Here is a 16,717-nt window from a genome sequence, read left to right as displayed (position 1 = left end):
TAAATGCTATGTAAATTGTTGCCAGTGCACAACAAATTAAATTTTGCTTTTTGGAACTTTCTGGAATTTTCTTTTTCAAATCTTTTCCATCCACGGTTGGTTGAATCTTCAAATTCAGAACCCACAGATATGGAGAGCTGACCATTTGGGTATTGTGAATGAGTGAATACTTCTAGAAGAAGGAATAACAAAAAAGTATGAAGTCGTGTCTAGAAAAACTTCTGTTGCTCTGTTTGGAGTGCAACCTGAAAGTTAAAGAAGAGAGAAAAGACATGTATTGAAAACATTGAGTAATTTCCTAGAATCTTTAAGGCAATAAAAATATTTGCAGCTTCAGTATGTTATACTAGGGGAATGGATTAGAGGAAAACACATCCGAGACTAAGGATCATAGTTCAGAATCAAAAGATGATGAACCCTAAATAGAGCCCTGGTGACAGGTCTAACCTAGGGGTGGGTGATTGCTATAAATGAATACTTAGGAAATAAAATTCGTAGGACTTGTTGATTGACCAAATGTGAGAGAAGTGAGAGCTGAAAGTAATGATGATTCCCAGGTTTGTAACCTGAGTGACTGAATTGATGGAGATACGAGGGAATAAACAGAAGGATTATCAGACAGAGAGAAGAGAAAGAAAGTTCATTGTGATTGAGTCTGACCTTGAGGTACCAAGAGAAATCTAGGTAAGGGCTCAGTGAAGAAATCTAGCTGAACATTAATCATATTGAAAATAGTAAACCCCCCAAAAAACTATAAGTTCACCATGGAAAGAAATATGTGGAATTTTAAAAGGAGAAGATAAAGGATGAAACTGTAGGGGATGTTGTAGTTTAGAATATAAAAGTAGAAAAGTAAATGCAGAAATAATGAGAGAGAAGAAGTGGCAGGACAGTTGAATGAGGGAAATGATAACCTTTTCAACAAATGATGCTAGGACAACTAGATATCCACATACAAAGAATTAAGTTGGATCCCTATCTCTCACCATGTACAAAAACTGACTCCAAATGGATCAAACGTAAAACAATAAAACTCTTACAAGAAAATATAGACATGAATAGTCATGATCTTGGGTGAAGCAAAACCTTCTTAGATACCAAGAGCACAAGTAACAAAGGAAAAAAAAATTACACTAATTGGGCTTCAAGAAAATTAAAAGCTTTTTTGCTGAAAATGATACCATCAAGAAAATGAAAAGATAACCCATGGGTTGGGAGAAAATATTTTCAAGTCATATATTTAACAAAGAAATTGTATCCAGAATGTATAAAGAACTCTTATGATTTAGAAATAAATCATAAATGACAATTAAAATGGGCAAAGAATTTGAATAAACATATCTCCAAAAATTGTATATGAATGGCCAATAAACACATGAAAAGATGCTCAGTAACGTCAGGTAAACACAAATCAAAACCACAATTAGATACCACTTTATATCCATAGGAATATCTAGAATAGTAATAAAAATAAACTAAAAATTCCAAGTACTGGAATTCCACATAGAGAAATTGACATCTTTCCATATTACTGGTAGGAATGTACAATGGTGCAGCCATTTTGGAAAGCAGTTAGGCAGTTTCTCAAGAAAATTAAACATAGTATTACCATATGATCCAGGAATTCCTCTCCTAGGTATATACCCAAAAGAATTGGAAACAGATGTTCCCAAGGGAAACTATATGAATATCCATAGCAGTATCATGCATAATAGGCAAAACGTGGGAAACAACCCTAATGTCCATCAATTGATGAAGGGATAAACACAGTGTAGTATACCTCTGAAACAGAGCATTATTCAGCAATAAAAATAAATGAAATACTGATACATGCTACAACATAGATAACCCTTGAAACAATATTAAAGACATCAGTCACATAGACCACATGTAATTCAATTTATATGAAATGTCAAGAATTAGGCACATCCATAGAAACAGTAATTAGATTGGTGGTTGCCAAGGATGGGGGAGAAGAGAGAAAGGAGGGAGTGGTGGTGACTGCGAGTGAGTGCAGGGTTTATTCTGGTGGTGATGAAAATGTTCTGGAATTAGATAATAGTGATGATTTCAAAACTTTATGAAAATGTTAAAAAAAAAAAACCATTGAATTATACACTTTAAAATGGTGTTTTGGGTACCTGAATATGTCTCAGTAAAGCTGTTTAAAATATAACCTTATGTCTCCCAATTCCAGGATTTTATGGAAACTAGCCTTTCAGTGTAACTGCATGGGCTTTCTTGATGCCCTTTATCCAGACTTGGGTATAGTTACTGCAAAAATACTTTTGCTGAGTTCAGTGTTGTGACTCAGCACAGGAAAAGTGGTTTCAGCTAAGTGAATCTCTTGACTGCACTGCTACATTTTTATATTCCTATATCAAGTCTCTGAAGCCATAAAATCAATTCTGGATTTGAGTTTTCCTGTGACAGTATGGACAGGATGATGGAGACTTACGGTCTTGTAATTCATTAAGAAGAAAAGTCTTCTGCTGGGAGGCAGATCTATTCTGGAATTCAGAATATAGTACTTCAGTCCTCTAAATCTGTAGGACTTTCCACAATCTCACTTAGGTTCTCTATCCAAGATGTGCTTGCCTGATGCTCCTATGCCCTCCTAAGTTAGATGGTTTTTTTCCTGCTTACATAAAGTGCACAAAGGTCAACAAGCCTTGTGGTTTGTTATTGGTGTCAAATACAGCAGCATAAACCATCTAAACAGGTCATTCAGGTACTTCCCTTTCCTGGTTGACAATCTACAGCCTGACTGTTGTATACCTCACATTTAATTTAAAGCAATATAATTTAGGTTGAGAAAAATCTTCTTTCACATAAATACATTTGAAAAAAAACTTGTCCTCAAGAAAGCAAATGCTTTGAAATGATGTAGACTGATTTGAATGCCATCTGCACTGTGTAAGTTACTGAGTGACCTTCAGCAAATTACTTAACCACTCAATCTGTCACCTCAACTGCAAAAGAGGAAATAATAGAAATGACTACCATACTTGATTCCTATGATTAAGACACAATATAATTCAAACTTGTTAGGTAAACAAAAATGTGTTCTGTAAGTATGAGTGTCATTCCTCAGCATACATTTATATATATATATTTTTATAACCAAGTAGTCATATGTCTTTGTTGAGTATACAACTCAAAAGATCACTTTCCAAACTGAGCAGGAAATCTATTGTAAGGTAATTCTGGCAGGAGCAAACGGAAATAAATATTTTCCTTTGGAATCAGAGTTCTCTTTGGGGAAATTTTAGTGCAATTTTTCTTTGTAAAATGGCATGCAATTCACAAGTGAGTTGATTTGTATATGCCTAGTTGTATCTGTAGTGTGTGTTACTACGGCCCAAGAGGATGGTATCCAGTTTGCCAAAGTTATTACTCATCTATTTTGATTTTAAAGTGATATCTGTTCTGTGAGTGTTTTAACTTTAAACCCATTAGAAGCAATAACAAAAACAGATCAGTAAATTAGACAGTTAATTCGTTAAACTTGTACCCTCTTTAAAATAAAGCTTTATAACACATGGGTTCTTCCTACAACTGTCTTCAAAAACTAAACTAAAGGGGATGCTTCATCTAAGTTTTATTATAAATCACTAGCCCCTGAAAAAACTGGAGAATGAGTGGAACCATCTGGATATGAATTCCCAGAGACCACCTGACCTTTGCCCTCTAGAGTCTTTGATGCATGTCAGCCTCTATTGAACATCAACTTTGTGTTAATCATTGGGCTAGTTATGCTAGCTTTGGATGTTCCAGGCAACAGTAGGATTTGCTTAAGATTTAGAAGAACCCAGTTCTTTGTTGAAAAAGAAAAAAAAAAAATTCAGCTCAGATCTTTATGGTCTTTGGTTTCCTCATCTCTGTAATACAGATAATTCATATTTCTCTAGGCTGACTTATAACAATCAAATGAAATAATGTATAGAATACTGTTTTATAAACTATTTATCCAGGATATCCAGCTGAAATATTTTAAAAAATTACATATACCATGTTGTGAAAATTCTAGAACTGAGTATCTCAGTAGATGAACTTGGCTGTTTCCTAAAATTACTTTTGCAAAATGTTATTTTGTATTAGAGTTCTGCTATTTCATTTTCGTAATTTTTTTTTTCAGAATAAAGCTTACTAAATATCAGCTGTTAATTATAGAAAATTTGGAAAATATAGAAAACAAAATTAAAGATAAAATCTTCTGTTTTCCAAAACCATCACTCCGAGCTAATTACTGTTAACATTTTGATGACTTTTTCAGTTACATTTCCTCACCTGAAGAAAAGCAACCCTTTAGGTGAGTTGAAACTGGGCCGGCCACCAGCTCCAACCCCACGGCCAGTTGCCACTACAAGCAGACAAATTGAAATTAGAGGAAGATCAGAAATCCTCAAAATACAGAAACAGCTGACGACTTAACTGTCCGTAAATCTCTTTATAGTACACGTTTGCGGACTAAGAAGGAATCTTGCAGTGGCAGTAGGAGCCCGGGGTGCATTTCTGGACGCTGCTCACTCCTGCTGTCCTTCCGTCCGCATCAGAGGAATCCGTATGCATTTCTAATTAGAACAATATTTTAAACACTGTCTCCAGAGCAGCGTTTTTCCAAACACTGTTTAGTCAGTTGAGGACACCTGTCTGTGACTCTCAAGCCTCTGAAAGTCTTTCCCTGTGAATTCTGTCTCGCCTCCTGCCGCGCACGCCGGGTTCAGTTACTGGCAGATTAGATTTCTCTCCTGGCCCCCGACCCGCCCCTCCGCATCCTCTGGAGAAGTGGGAATAAAAGATCAGACCCAGGCGGGCGTGCAGCCAGGCGGGCGTGCAGCCAGGTGAGCGCAGCCCGTTGACCGGAGCGCGCGGGGCCATCGCTGGGCACCCCTCCCTCTCCCCGCGCCGCCTCCAGCGCGAGTGACAACGCGCCCTCCAGGCTCGGGAGCGGCGGCGCCGAACAATCCCAGGCCGGGTTCGCCTCGCCGGTGACATCACTCCCGAAGATACTCCCCACTCTAAGCGCCTGCCTTCGCGAGGCGTCCGTCCGTTTGTCGGTTTCCTTCCGTCCACTGCTGGAGAGGGGTCATTGCCGGCCGGGAACAGAGGAGCGACAGGACCCGGAGAAGGAGGGAGAGCGAAGGCAGCGGGGAAAGGAGGACCCCGGCAGGCGACAAGCATGAAATTCATCCCAGCGCACTACTTGCTGCCTCTCCTGCCAGCGCTGGTCCTCAGCACCAGGTGAGTCCAGGAGCGTGAGTGACCTGAGCTGAGGGGCGCTGCCAGTAGGTTGGTCCTACCTCAGGTCACCTGTGGGGGCCAAGGACAGACACTTTAGCTGTTTGCATCTCCCCACTAAGTTAAGGGGTCTTTCTATAATTTGTGCTCTGAAATCCTTCTGGGAGAATAGAGATCTTTTCTAATTATCCTAGCCCTTAAGTATTCCTTCCAGTGAGTGGACCAAGTGCTTTTCCTTCCAAAGACGTGTTTCCCTTCAGCCCCAGAAGTAGCAAACAGATAACATGCGGTAATAGACCAAAATAAAGAAAGGAAATTAGACAGACAGGGAGAGTATTGTCACCAGGCAGTGTCTTTACACTGGAGCTGTCTTAGCAGCCACAGAGCCTACCTCCTTCGCCAAGTGTGTCTGATTTTAGAATACAGGAAGATGGTTAGCATTGCAGAAAAGTTGCCGGACTTGTGAAATGGCCTGTTTTAACGTCTAGAGTAGGCTTACTGGTAGGCAGTTTCCTTTGGCTGTCTTGTGAACAGGTCAAATGAAAGAGCATACAAGGCGATTAAAAGTTAGAAGACACTCTCAGAGTGCTGATGCAGGACCCTAGTCAGAAACAATTAAGTACTGTACTCCATCACTAGCCATAGATGGGACTTTAAGCTCCAGCACAGAGGAGCTATTTTTAGCGGAGGTTTAAAATGCAGTGGTTGAAAAGAGTTTTGTGACTCCCTACTGTTGATCAAGTCCCAAAGTTGGTGATGGGCTTGAATTCTTCTTCCACAAGAGCTGCACAAAGGTGGACTGTTTCATTGCCCAGGACTGAGCCTTTATTCTGCATGGCCTGAACATCATATTGGCAGCAACCTCTTTCCCTTGGCTACTATAAAATAAAATGACCCACACAGGATGAAGATCTTTTTGAATCTATGTGAATGGAAACATTATCTGATTATGTATCTGATGGTAAATGAAGAGGGGAAATAGGAGTATATCTAATTCTGAAATTGAGAAGTATGAAGGAAACTCATTATCTATGAAAAATCAGGGCATCAAAATTCTTGATTCTACTCCTAATTGACACACCCTCTTTTAGGCTCTTGTAACCAAAATTTCCTTTTAGTGTGAGTACTGTTTGATTTAGCCCCAATAGTTGATGAACTTAGTCTTTCCTTGCAAACAAAACCTAGGTGACTTTCCCAGACTAAAATGGAATGTGAGTTGTATTCTTTATTTTCTTTAAGGGTTGCTTGTCTCTTGAGTTCATAAAATGTTTTAAAATCACCTTGCTTCTTGGTATTATAACTTGTTTGAATTACAGAGCCCATTTTAATATTTGTGTTTAGCTATAAACAGTGCAATGCAAATCATACATAACAGTTATTTTTTGAAGTGTCTTGACATTTATTCTGAACTCTTGTGTTGTGGTTTAATAATTACTTGTGGATTCTTCTAGAGAAAGGAAATTCTCAAAGTTTGGGGCACTTAAGTAGAGGCCTGTCAGCATATGCAGAAAATATTAAATATTTAAACAATGGAAGCCCTGCCTACAATAATTTTTAAATACAGTGAATCTCTAGTGTTCCAAAAGTCCATTTGCTTTTTAAGGATGCTGTAATTTAAGTGACTCAGAATGCTCTATAGTCTCTGGCTTCCAAAGTTTTAGTGTTGGTTATGTAATACAAAAGCAAAGAGCCATCATCTTCCCTTTTAGAAAAGTGTGAATTTTTATAAGGATAATTTTTTTTAAATATCCAAAACACTTACAAAAAAAATTGAATTAGTCATTCATAGTTTACTTTAGATATGAAACTTCTGCAATGTTGGTTGCAGGTGAAGACTGTGACAGGTCTTTTTTTAATTTTTCCTCTCGCCAACTCAACAAAACGAGCATGCTGGGCTTAAAAAAGTGAAACTTTTCCTAATCGGCCGCATGTCTTACTATAGTGATTACTCAGTAACAATTTATTTTACCGGATACCCGGATTACCTGGTGACAGTGATAGAACTTGACAATGAATTTGGTACTACCAATGTGTCATTTTGCAAAGAAGAACTTAATGTTTCAGTGGACCTTAGTGGAAGGCCATTCTCTTTGTAGTATTTAAGAGTTCTTGTAGGCATTTGATTCATGTGGAGGTTGTAGCCTAAACTGAACAGGTTTACAAGAACAGTTGCAGTAGTAGAAGTGAGTTTGCTGAGAAAAACTGTGTAGCTGAGCCATGGCCACCTGTGACAGTGCATTTTCTAACCCTAAACTTCTTTTAACTTAATTTCTTAGTTGTCAGTAGTCAGTGGTCGTGTATGTGAAGCAAAAGGCAGTTCACATGCTTAAATTGTGTTGAATGCATTAGCAGAGAGTGACAGTTGCTAGATTTTCCTATAGGCTTTGGGTGTTGTCACTTGTCTTTTATTGTTAAGTTCTTTTCACAGTGTGAAGAATACAGATCTGAGACTCTTGGTGCAAAAAAAAAAAAAGTATTGACTTCAACATCTCTTTCTATGGGTATCACTCTTTATTACCTTGCTATTATCTTTCCAATAGGTCTAAGTTCAATTTTATTTTAAAGTAAAGGAATGTCACTAAAACAAATGCTGCAATAAGAGAAGGAGAGTATTCTACCCACAGGGATGAAAACTCTAAAACAATTTTGCTTTTTAAATATGAATTTCTGAGTTCTTTTCTGTTTTTGTTTGTTCCTTGTCCTCACCTTTTCTGTAGCAACTTTAGATGCTGAAGAAAAAAATTCCATAATATTCACCATAGTGAACAACATCTATGTCCCCCAATCAGAATTACTTAATTTGTCCTCAAAGAAAGCTAAATTTTCACCTTCAGCGATAGCTGAGAACTGTTCTCTGTTTTGCTGGTAAGTCCTATACAGTTCAAAAGAGCTATTTAATTTCCTGGCGTATTGTCTCTCCTGTTTAGAAAGTACATATGAATTCCAAAAAATTGAGTTAATGTTATGAATAATGTAGCTAATGCAGAAACCCACTTAACTTGTGCACAAACAAATGTGGTCAAAGAAAGCAAACATATGTGTTGGTTTAATATCTTCAGAATAGAATGACTCTACTTTTTAAATAGCCTCATTCTGTGGAAGTATTAAATTGGTATTCCAAAGCAGCCAGCAATTCACTTCAATAAGAAGTAGTATAGGGAGTGAAAGGAATAGTAGGGTGAAAAACCTTTAGAAATTCTTGGTGAAAAGGGACCCATGGAGTGCTGGAGAAGGCTTGAGCTTTAGTCTGCTGAACCTCTGTTCCTTTATGCTGTGATTCAGCTCTTGATGCCTTTGGTTTATTGAGTTTTAAATGACTTAATGGGGAGAGAACATGGCAGGGGAGGAGTGAAGGTCTTCTGACTTCTGGTGGTTTTCCATCAAGCAAGAACTTTAAGCAGATGGTCAGTTACAGTCCTCCCAATAGGGAGTCACCTCAGAGGTCTGTCTTGGGCCCTCTGAGCAGCAGTCACACCACATGTTTACTTTGGAATCTATTTTTAGATGGTACTATATATTAAAGATGCCCTAGGCTCCTGTTAGCTCTGTGCCTTAATCTAACTTCAGAATCAAATTGATGTATAGGATAAAAGAAAGGCAAGAGTCACAATAAACACCACAGAAATTTATTTTTCAGCAAATAAATTTGATACTGGAAGAAGTCTTGCTTTAACTCTTCGAAACTGATCTAAGGTAAATTTTTTTTTTGTCCCAAGCCTTGCACACAAGGATTCTTAACCCTCACACACCTTCACGTGACCCTACATACATTTCTTTGTAAGAATTGTACCATTCTGTGTAATAGAATTGGATAAATATCTTCTAGGCTAAGAACATATCACCAAAAAAGTTTTGACTTTTTAAATTCTATTTCTGGGCCTTAGCTGCTGATTTCCAGTAGCAATTTTTAAAATGACTTCTGTGAGGAGTATGTGCATTAAATTTTCCTTATGACTAATGGAAGAGACACTTCAAACATTTATGAATTGACTGTTCAGTTGTCCCAGACCAAACTCTGTGTAGTTAAAAAGGAGAACTTGACCTACCCACCAGGAAGCAAAAAATCACTGAAACCACTTACAGGAATATGGGTCTAATAAAATTATATTTTCTTATGTGTGTTATGAGAGCACTTATGTGTAGTGGGGGTGTGTGTGCACCTGTTTTTGGCTGACTTCTAGAGGAAAATCTTTTAATAAATAGGACTAAATCATTTAAGTAACCTGATTAAATGGATAATATTTAATATTAAATTTTCTTCTCTGGAAAATAAAAAAAATCCATTCCTTCTTGTCTTCATAACACTTAGAAATGTTTTTGATATTTTCATTATCACACATCAGAAGGGTACCTGCAGTAAGTCAGTTGTTGCATAAAGCATTAAGGCAATAAAGTAATATATTGGTTACAAATGCATGTCCCTATAACCCAGTCATGTTCAGAAATAATTATATATAAGATAGAGTTGGATAAATATTAACAACAGAGGCTTTGAACAAAGTTTGAAGTGTGAATAGAGGAAAAGAGTGAATAATGTCAATTAAGGACTATCAAAAATAACTTCTTTCCAAAGACGATGAGAAAAATGATCATCCAAAAGAAAGAAAAGATTGCCAAACAAAAGGGGAGCAGAAGAAATAATGAGGTTACCTGGTAACTAGGCTGGTTTTGTCCAAAGTGTTTTGGTGGCAAAATGCCTGGATGGTGCTATGCACTTTGGCAAACACCATAAAAAATTGTGGTATTTAATTTTACCATACAGAAGATGATTTCACACAGAAGTATATAATAAGCTACTTGTATAGCTACAGGTTAATTAAATTAAATTGCATTTATACTGCATAAATTGTAATATCAAATCAAAGTGTAAGCATAAGCATCAATGAATAAAAAATGCTTTCAAACTATATAGGCAAAATTGATATAAAAGTTTCTATAACTTTATTTTCTACTCATTAATCAATTTCATCATCCATTAGCAACCTAGAAAAGGTAAAAACATTTAGAAAAATTAAGGGAAGAAAATGTAACATTGAGATTTGTTTCCTCCTGTTGATAACAATTTGAGAATTGCTGATATAGAAGAAGGACAACCATTATGTCTTAAGAATCATCACATAAAAGGGACTTTATACCAAACCAGTTTTGAAAACAGCTTTAGAGATCATATAGTCTCAACTTGTTTGCACATATTTTATTGTAAAGTCTTTATATCTGTGTCATGAAACTCTGACCATTAAATGAAAAATGTATGTATTTTTCCCATAGATTACTGTGTGTGTGCATGTGTAGTGTGATATATGTCAATTGAGAGGATCATAGAACAGCATATGATTTGCTGCTAAGGGGAAATGAAAGGTATAGAACATGTTAAGTCCGCATCAGAGTAGGGCACGTGTAATGGGACATTCAGAAACGTTGCTTCATGATTATAGGATGCAAGAAAAAAAATATTGAAAGTAAACCATTCCATTCAGACACAAGCTAAAGTTCAACAAAATAAACACTGTGCTCTGAGAATGCTTTCATAAACACTAGGAGACATCATTATACCATAGGTAGTGATTGCATTGCAATTATGTCTGACTTGTTTGGTGCTGCTTTGGAGTGTTTTAATCTCTTTGAGTGTACTTTAAAGACTTTGTTATTGGGAAACATGCTGTGAATACAAGGTTGTGTTCTCGTCCAAAGCCTTTCATTTTAGAGGTGAGAAAACTGAGGTCCAGAGTGACTGAGACTTAGTCCAAGACCACAGAGGGAAACCAACAACAAGAACCCAGAACTTTCCCCGCTGCTCCTTCTGTTCTGTCATGTGGCTGCTCCCCATGACATTTCTTTTACAATCAAGCCACATTTGTATGGTTGGTGCCAACCTTAACTATTCCAGTTATTGTGGAGTATAAAGTAACTTAAAAAAAATTCTCTGACCACATATAATCATGACAGAACAACAGGCTGTAGTCAAAGGGAATTCCAGTAGTGAGTAGTTGAACACTATTTGTTCACCTGTATTCAGTTGTTTTTTAAAGAGAGAGTTGGCCTAAGAAAAGATTCCAGGTCATTTTCAAAACCCAAAGCAGAGTCATTAATGAGTTTTCACCTTTGCACAGTTTACCTTGCAAGAGATATGCCTATAATGATTCCTTTTGATATTTCAGCCCTGTTGTCAGGAGATGTCCTTGCTGCCTTTGGGTTCTTTCCATTGAAGCTCTTTCCTATAAATGTCAATCCTAGGAGACATTTGCGTACATATCCCTCACCTATTAAATCTGTATTGCAACTGTGGAGTATTGTTCAATGGGTAGCATACTGAACAATCTTACAAGATTAAATTTCTAAATGTGGTCATATCTAGCTTTAATGCATGGTGACATTGTATTTCATTTGGTTTACATGTCTCTACACTTTCAGCATAGCCTATGGGCAATTTATAGTTATATAACATTTTTAAGGGTCAGGTGGTCATAGATTGCAGCCTACAAATACATATCATAAACTTTGTCTTTGGGTAGGTTTCTTAAGCATTCTGAGGCTTAAATTTCTCATCTATAAAATGGAAAATAATAATGTCCAATATTAAGGGCCATTAAGATTGAAGAAAGCATATTTAAGTTCTATCTCAGTGCATGCACATGTATTTTGTAGTCCTTAAGGAAATCCTAACATATTAGCTATTACTATATAGAGAAATTACAATTTAGTGTGTTGATTTTATATTGGATATCTCAAGCAATTAACATTTAATTTAATTATTTTATTAAAAATCAAAGTAAATGAATTACTTAAGTGAATTTTGAAGTTCTTGACTGACACAGCCAAAGTAATAAAATCATAGTTTATTTCTGATGTGATTCTATTGGGAGTTGTATGAGGAGGGAATTGAGCTCAGTGAATGATTCTTAGGAAAAATGGAACAAAAACCATGCAATGACTTGCTGCTTCCAAAGTAGTCCTTTCAGCTGAGCTAAGGTATTGGCAAGGGCTAATGCAGATTCTGGGCTAGCCTTCATCTCATGTCCTTATAGAGGATGTAACTTCTTCCTGTTTATCCTGAAAAGGGTTATGAAGGTTTCTAATTCCCCACCCTTTAGCCTCTGTTCAAAACACAACTCTGAGCATCTAGAAGCACTTACTCAGTGAGTGGCTTGAGATTAATGGGGTAAAGGTTGCACTGTCATAGGTGTTAAATCCAAAGATTATGGATTCAAACAAATTTGGGATCAGCCTTACTAGCTATGTGATTTTTGAAATGTCTGTTAATATCTCTCAGCCACGTTTTTCTCACCAAGGAAAAGGTGGTAACATTGCCTCTCTATAAATTTGTCAAGAGGATTGAATAAGCTAATATACATAAAGAATAGTGTCTAGCACAGAGAAATACAACTCAGTATATTGCCGATCTTACATTATTGGATTAAAAGGATTAGAGAGCTTTTACCCTACCAAAGTGTGCTTGCATTTCAGATAGAGCAGTCGTTAATAAAAAACTTTTACTCAGTTTAGGCAAGACAAAAGTGTTGGTGACGAGATTTTGGAGCTCAGCCTTATCCTCCCTTATTTCAGAGGAAAAAAAAAAAAAGACTGAATAGAGAGTGTATTTTTCCTCCAAGCTTATGTGGATGACTTGAGGCCAGTGTGAAAGCCAATTCTGTATCATCCTAACCAATTCCAGTTAGAAATGCTGATTTAAACACCTGCAACATCCTCAAGAAAACAGAATGGAAAACCAGTATGACATGACCTAGCTTATGAATCTGAAAGCTCCAAATTATGTTGTTAATCTGGTTAAACATTAAATATAGTTACTGAAATTCTATTACCGTATCACTTTAATGCTGTTAAAGAAGGTTCATTTTTCAAGTTTGCATAAAGATTGCAGGACCAAAGAGATGTATTTTAAAGTAGAATAGCATAAACATCAGCGAGCCTTTGGACAGGTTGAGGGTTCTGAATTTTATAATTAAGTGGTCTCACAATGGGGTGAGTTTGGTCATGATCTCCATAGAATAGTGAAGAAGAAGGGGCTGGGATGGCAGAGGGAAATAAGAAACCTAGCACACTAGGGCACTTTGCTGTGTGCATGGACAGAGGTGGTAGGAGTAGACAGGAAAGTTCCCAATCACTAGCCTTCCTCTTTTTGGGTTTTTTGGTTGTTGTTATTTTGTTTTTAATTTTCTCTTTTCTAATGCTGGCAGCCATTTATCGTTGGTCTTTGCAATAAACTAAGTTCTTAGCATTGGGCAGGAAAGGGGGAGCAGGAAACCCTTTGAATTATAAAAGAAACAAGAAAATGCATGAAAAATTGAAGTGACGTGTTGGCAAGAAGCAGATACGGTTGAGTAAGCTTTATATTGTTGAGAATGTAGCTTTTTCCTTCAGATGCCGCAAAGTGAAATGTGAGCTCATTCTACAGAAAAGAAGTTCATATAAAAATGGGGGCAAACTGTTTTTTTTTTCTGACACTACAATTTAGAAAAAATATTGAAAGATATTGAATCTCTTTTGCATGTTGTTATGTATGTCTTTATTTCAATTGGTATTTTATACGACATGAAAATTACAGATTCAGTTATGTTGAAGACTAATTGTTGCCCTGGTGGTGAGCTACGTACGTGCTTACTCTCTGTCATTCAACTTCCTTGCAACACATTATACTTATACATGTTCTATCTCTGGGAAGAAGGAGTTCTGGACACATTAAATGATTGGCTCATATTTTACCAGCTGGAAAGTAGCTCATCATTTCTGAGAGTCACTTTATGAATGAAACTGTATCACCACCTACAAAATTTAAACCCTGTATAAATACACACTGAAGAAAAAAAATTTACTTATACAATAATACAAATAAGAATCCTGAAACTGAACAATGTTGGCAAATAACGGTATGTTTGCGTGAAGTGGGACAAGCTACATTAGAAAAATTCTTAAAATAAAGCAACCAAAGACATTCATTAGTTTTAAGACCAGCCAAATTGAAGCCTTTATTATAATTACAAAATTTGCCAGCTAATCTCAATATTTCTATGTAGAAAATACATATTTCGTTAGATCAATATTTCTCAAAATATATTCCTCAGTCTACCTAAATCAGAATCTCCTGAGATGCTTGTCAAAAAGGCAACTTTCTGGTCCCTATCATATGCTTATCAGATTAGAGTCTCTGAGGAATGGGCCAAGGGACTTTCATTTTAATGTGGAATTCAGATGCTTTCTGTCTGTGTATGAAAGTTTGGCAACCATCATTCCAATATCTGAAATGGTAGAGTCTAGAACACTTTGACCTCTTGGGTAGTAGCTTAATATGGACCTTGGAGCTGAAGGTAGGAGGATGGAAAGACAGTGATATTTTGGCAAAAATCACACCTATTTTTCACACATATATAAAGAAGTTTAATAAGTGAGTATCTTGCCGCATACCAGGATGCATTTCTCAGTCAAGTTACGTGAAAATAATTCTTCGCCTCCTGTGCTTTTCTGCAGAGGGCTGAGAAAATTCTCAAATAAACTAAATGATATAAAACTATATGACATGGATTTCTCAGGGGGCATAGTCTGTTTAGAAAGTGCTTGACCGTGAAGCGAAATCTTGTAGATAACAAGAAAAGAATGATGACTTAACTCCATCTCCTCCTTCACGTTCATCACTTCAAGTTACATGATAAAGAATAAGAAAAACTAAGATCTGCATGTGAGGCCATACAAATGCTTGCTGTTTTCTACTTGGGGCAGGAAATCTGAGCTTTTAGGCCAAGTAGGAGTAATATTTAGCCTGGTAAAAATGAAATTTTTGATTCCCCTCCTCCCCTCTTTATTAATAGTGGTTGGTTTTGACTGATGTGGAAAAAACAAATTTTGTTTGATTAATTTTCTGTATTAAACAGAATGCGCAACTATGCCAGTCACACTGTCATAGTTCTCTTCCTCTGTGCAGTATCAGTTCTCCTGGAGCAATGAAGAAAGGAATCAAAAAATGATGTGATAATAAATAAGAGCTACCAATTGTATAATACCTTAAACCAGGTTAATCCTCACAATAGACTTCTTGTGAGGTGGTTGCTAACGTTGCCTCCATTTTAAATCTGCGGGAACTAAGGCACACAGGGGTTAGATTACTTCCCCGTGGTTGCAAAGCGGTAGGTAGTGGAGCGAGCTAGCCGTGTTCTTAATCAGTGTACTGCAGCGCCTCCTAGTGTGTGATGGGAAACACTGGAATGGCCCTAAGTATGCCTCATTTATAGGTTCTGACTTACTTACCCAGTGAGGACAGACAAATGTTAACTTCCTCTCCACTTTTCTCTAAGCTCACAACAAAATATGACAGAAGATATTTTCTTTAAAGGTTTAACTAAAGTAATGTTTTGTTCTTATTGTGAAAGAAAAGTAATGATATATTTGTATAATAGTATCTTCATTTCTGGATGTTGTTTTTCAAAGTCACAGCAGGGACCTACAGTGTCCTACCTTCTGGCTCCAGCAGGTTTCCAAGTTTCCACTCTGGGGCTTAGATACATGTGGTAGGAATCAGACTGACCTGCGTTCTAACTGCAGCTCAGAAGTTGTGTGATCCCAGGTAGCTGTGTTTACTGCTCAGATACCTATATCAGGAGTTAAAGGTTGCTGTTTGTTTTTTATGTGTAAGAATCGTACTGCACAGTCCTTTACGGTTACTTTATTTAATGTTTTTCTGTACCTCATAAAGATACTTTATAGATTAGGACATTTGAGGATTAGAGAAGTTAATATATCTAAAATTACAACATTACTAAAGTTAGAGGTGGCATTTGAGCCACAATTTAATAGACATAGCCTCAAGGTCAGGATCCTCATACAGTGAAATTTGACACTAAAATTTGTGGTGTCAGGCATCTGGGAGGCAACTCAGAAACAAAGTGGCTACTGAGAACCATAGGCAGACTGGTGTAAAAACTAGACTTGTGCCATTACACGCACATGGATGCGTGAACCAAGGGTTCTGGTGCACTGTGGCTGTATGCCGTTTGTCTGCAAACCCTGATAATATCCCCCGTGTCACAAATAGTGCCTCCTTTTGTTTAACAGAGTGAAAAGCAACAGACTAATTATTTGGACTCAGACTGTCTTGAAACCTCACATAATAATAATAATAAATAATGATGGTAGCCAAATTTTCCTTAGAAAGTTAAATTGCTGTTTTACTGGAACTGCACTTCCATTGGTAGTCAGAAGATGGCACTGTGAAGTATGAAGTACAGTATAGTCATATCTGTTTTAGTTTTAACCCATTTATAGACTTTGGCTTTATTCCACATCAAAGCAATTTCCATATAGATATATGTATGTATATGCATGTCTATAATATATACTGTATAATACACCTATTATGTATTATAATATATTCAATTTTAATAAACCATCTATATATTACACATAATTATTTTACAGGTTTTTTTGGGATGAGTCTTTGACAATAAGCTTTGTTTGGAAACAAGGTACT

The 16,717-nt window shown here is 36.8% G+C and overlaps 1 protein-coding gene across 4 annotated transcripts in view; it reads left to right on the top strand.

The window, feature by feature from the left end:
* Positions 1-16,717, top strand: part of LUZP2 (leucine zipper protein 2) — a 422,350-nt gene that overhangs the window by 64,213 nt on the left and 341,420 nt on the right. The window contains exon 1 of one of the 4 annotated variants that reach the window (XM_031459865.2): positions 4,804-5,244. The exons of 1 other annotated variant lie outside the window; for it this stretch is intronic. In XM_031459865.2, the coding sequence (XP_031315725.2) occupies positions 5,183-5,244 (62 nt within the window). In that variant the 5' untranslated portion in view covers positions 4,804-5,182. Of the gene's footprint in view, positions 1-4,803; positions 5,245-16,717 lie in introns of those variants that run through there. 2 more of the 4 variants (XM_031459866.2, XM_031459868.2) reach the window with 2 other exon arrangements.

The sequence above is a fragment of the Camelus dromedarius genome, chromosome 12 (assembly GCF_036321535.1).
Source record: "Camelus dromedarius isolate mCamDro1 chromosome 12, mCamDro1.pat, whole genome shotgun sequence".
NCBI lineage: Eukaryota > Metazoa > Chordata > Mammalia > Artiodactyla > Camelidae > Camelus > Camelus dromedarius.
The sequence above is the reverse complement of the archived record's forward strand: the minus strand, read 5'-3'. Positions and strand labels throughout refer to the sequence as shown.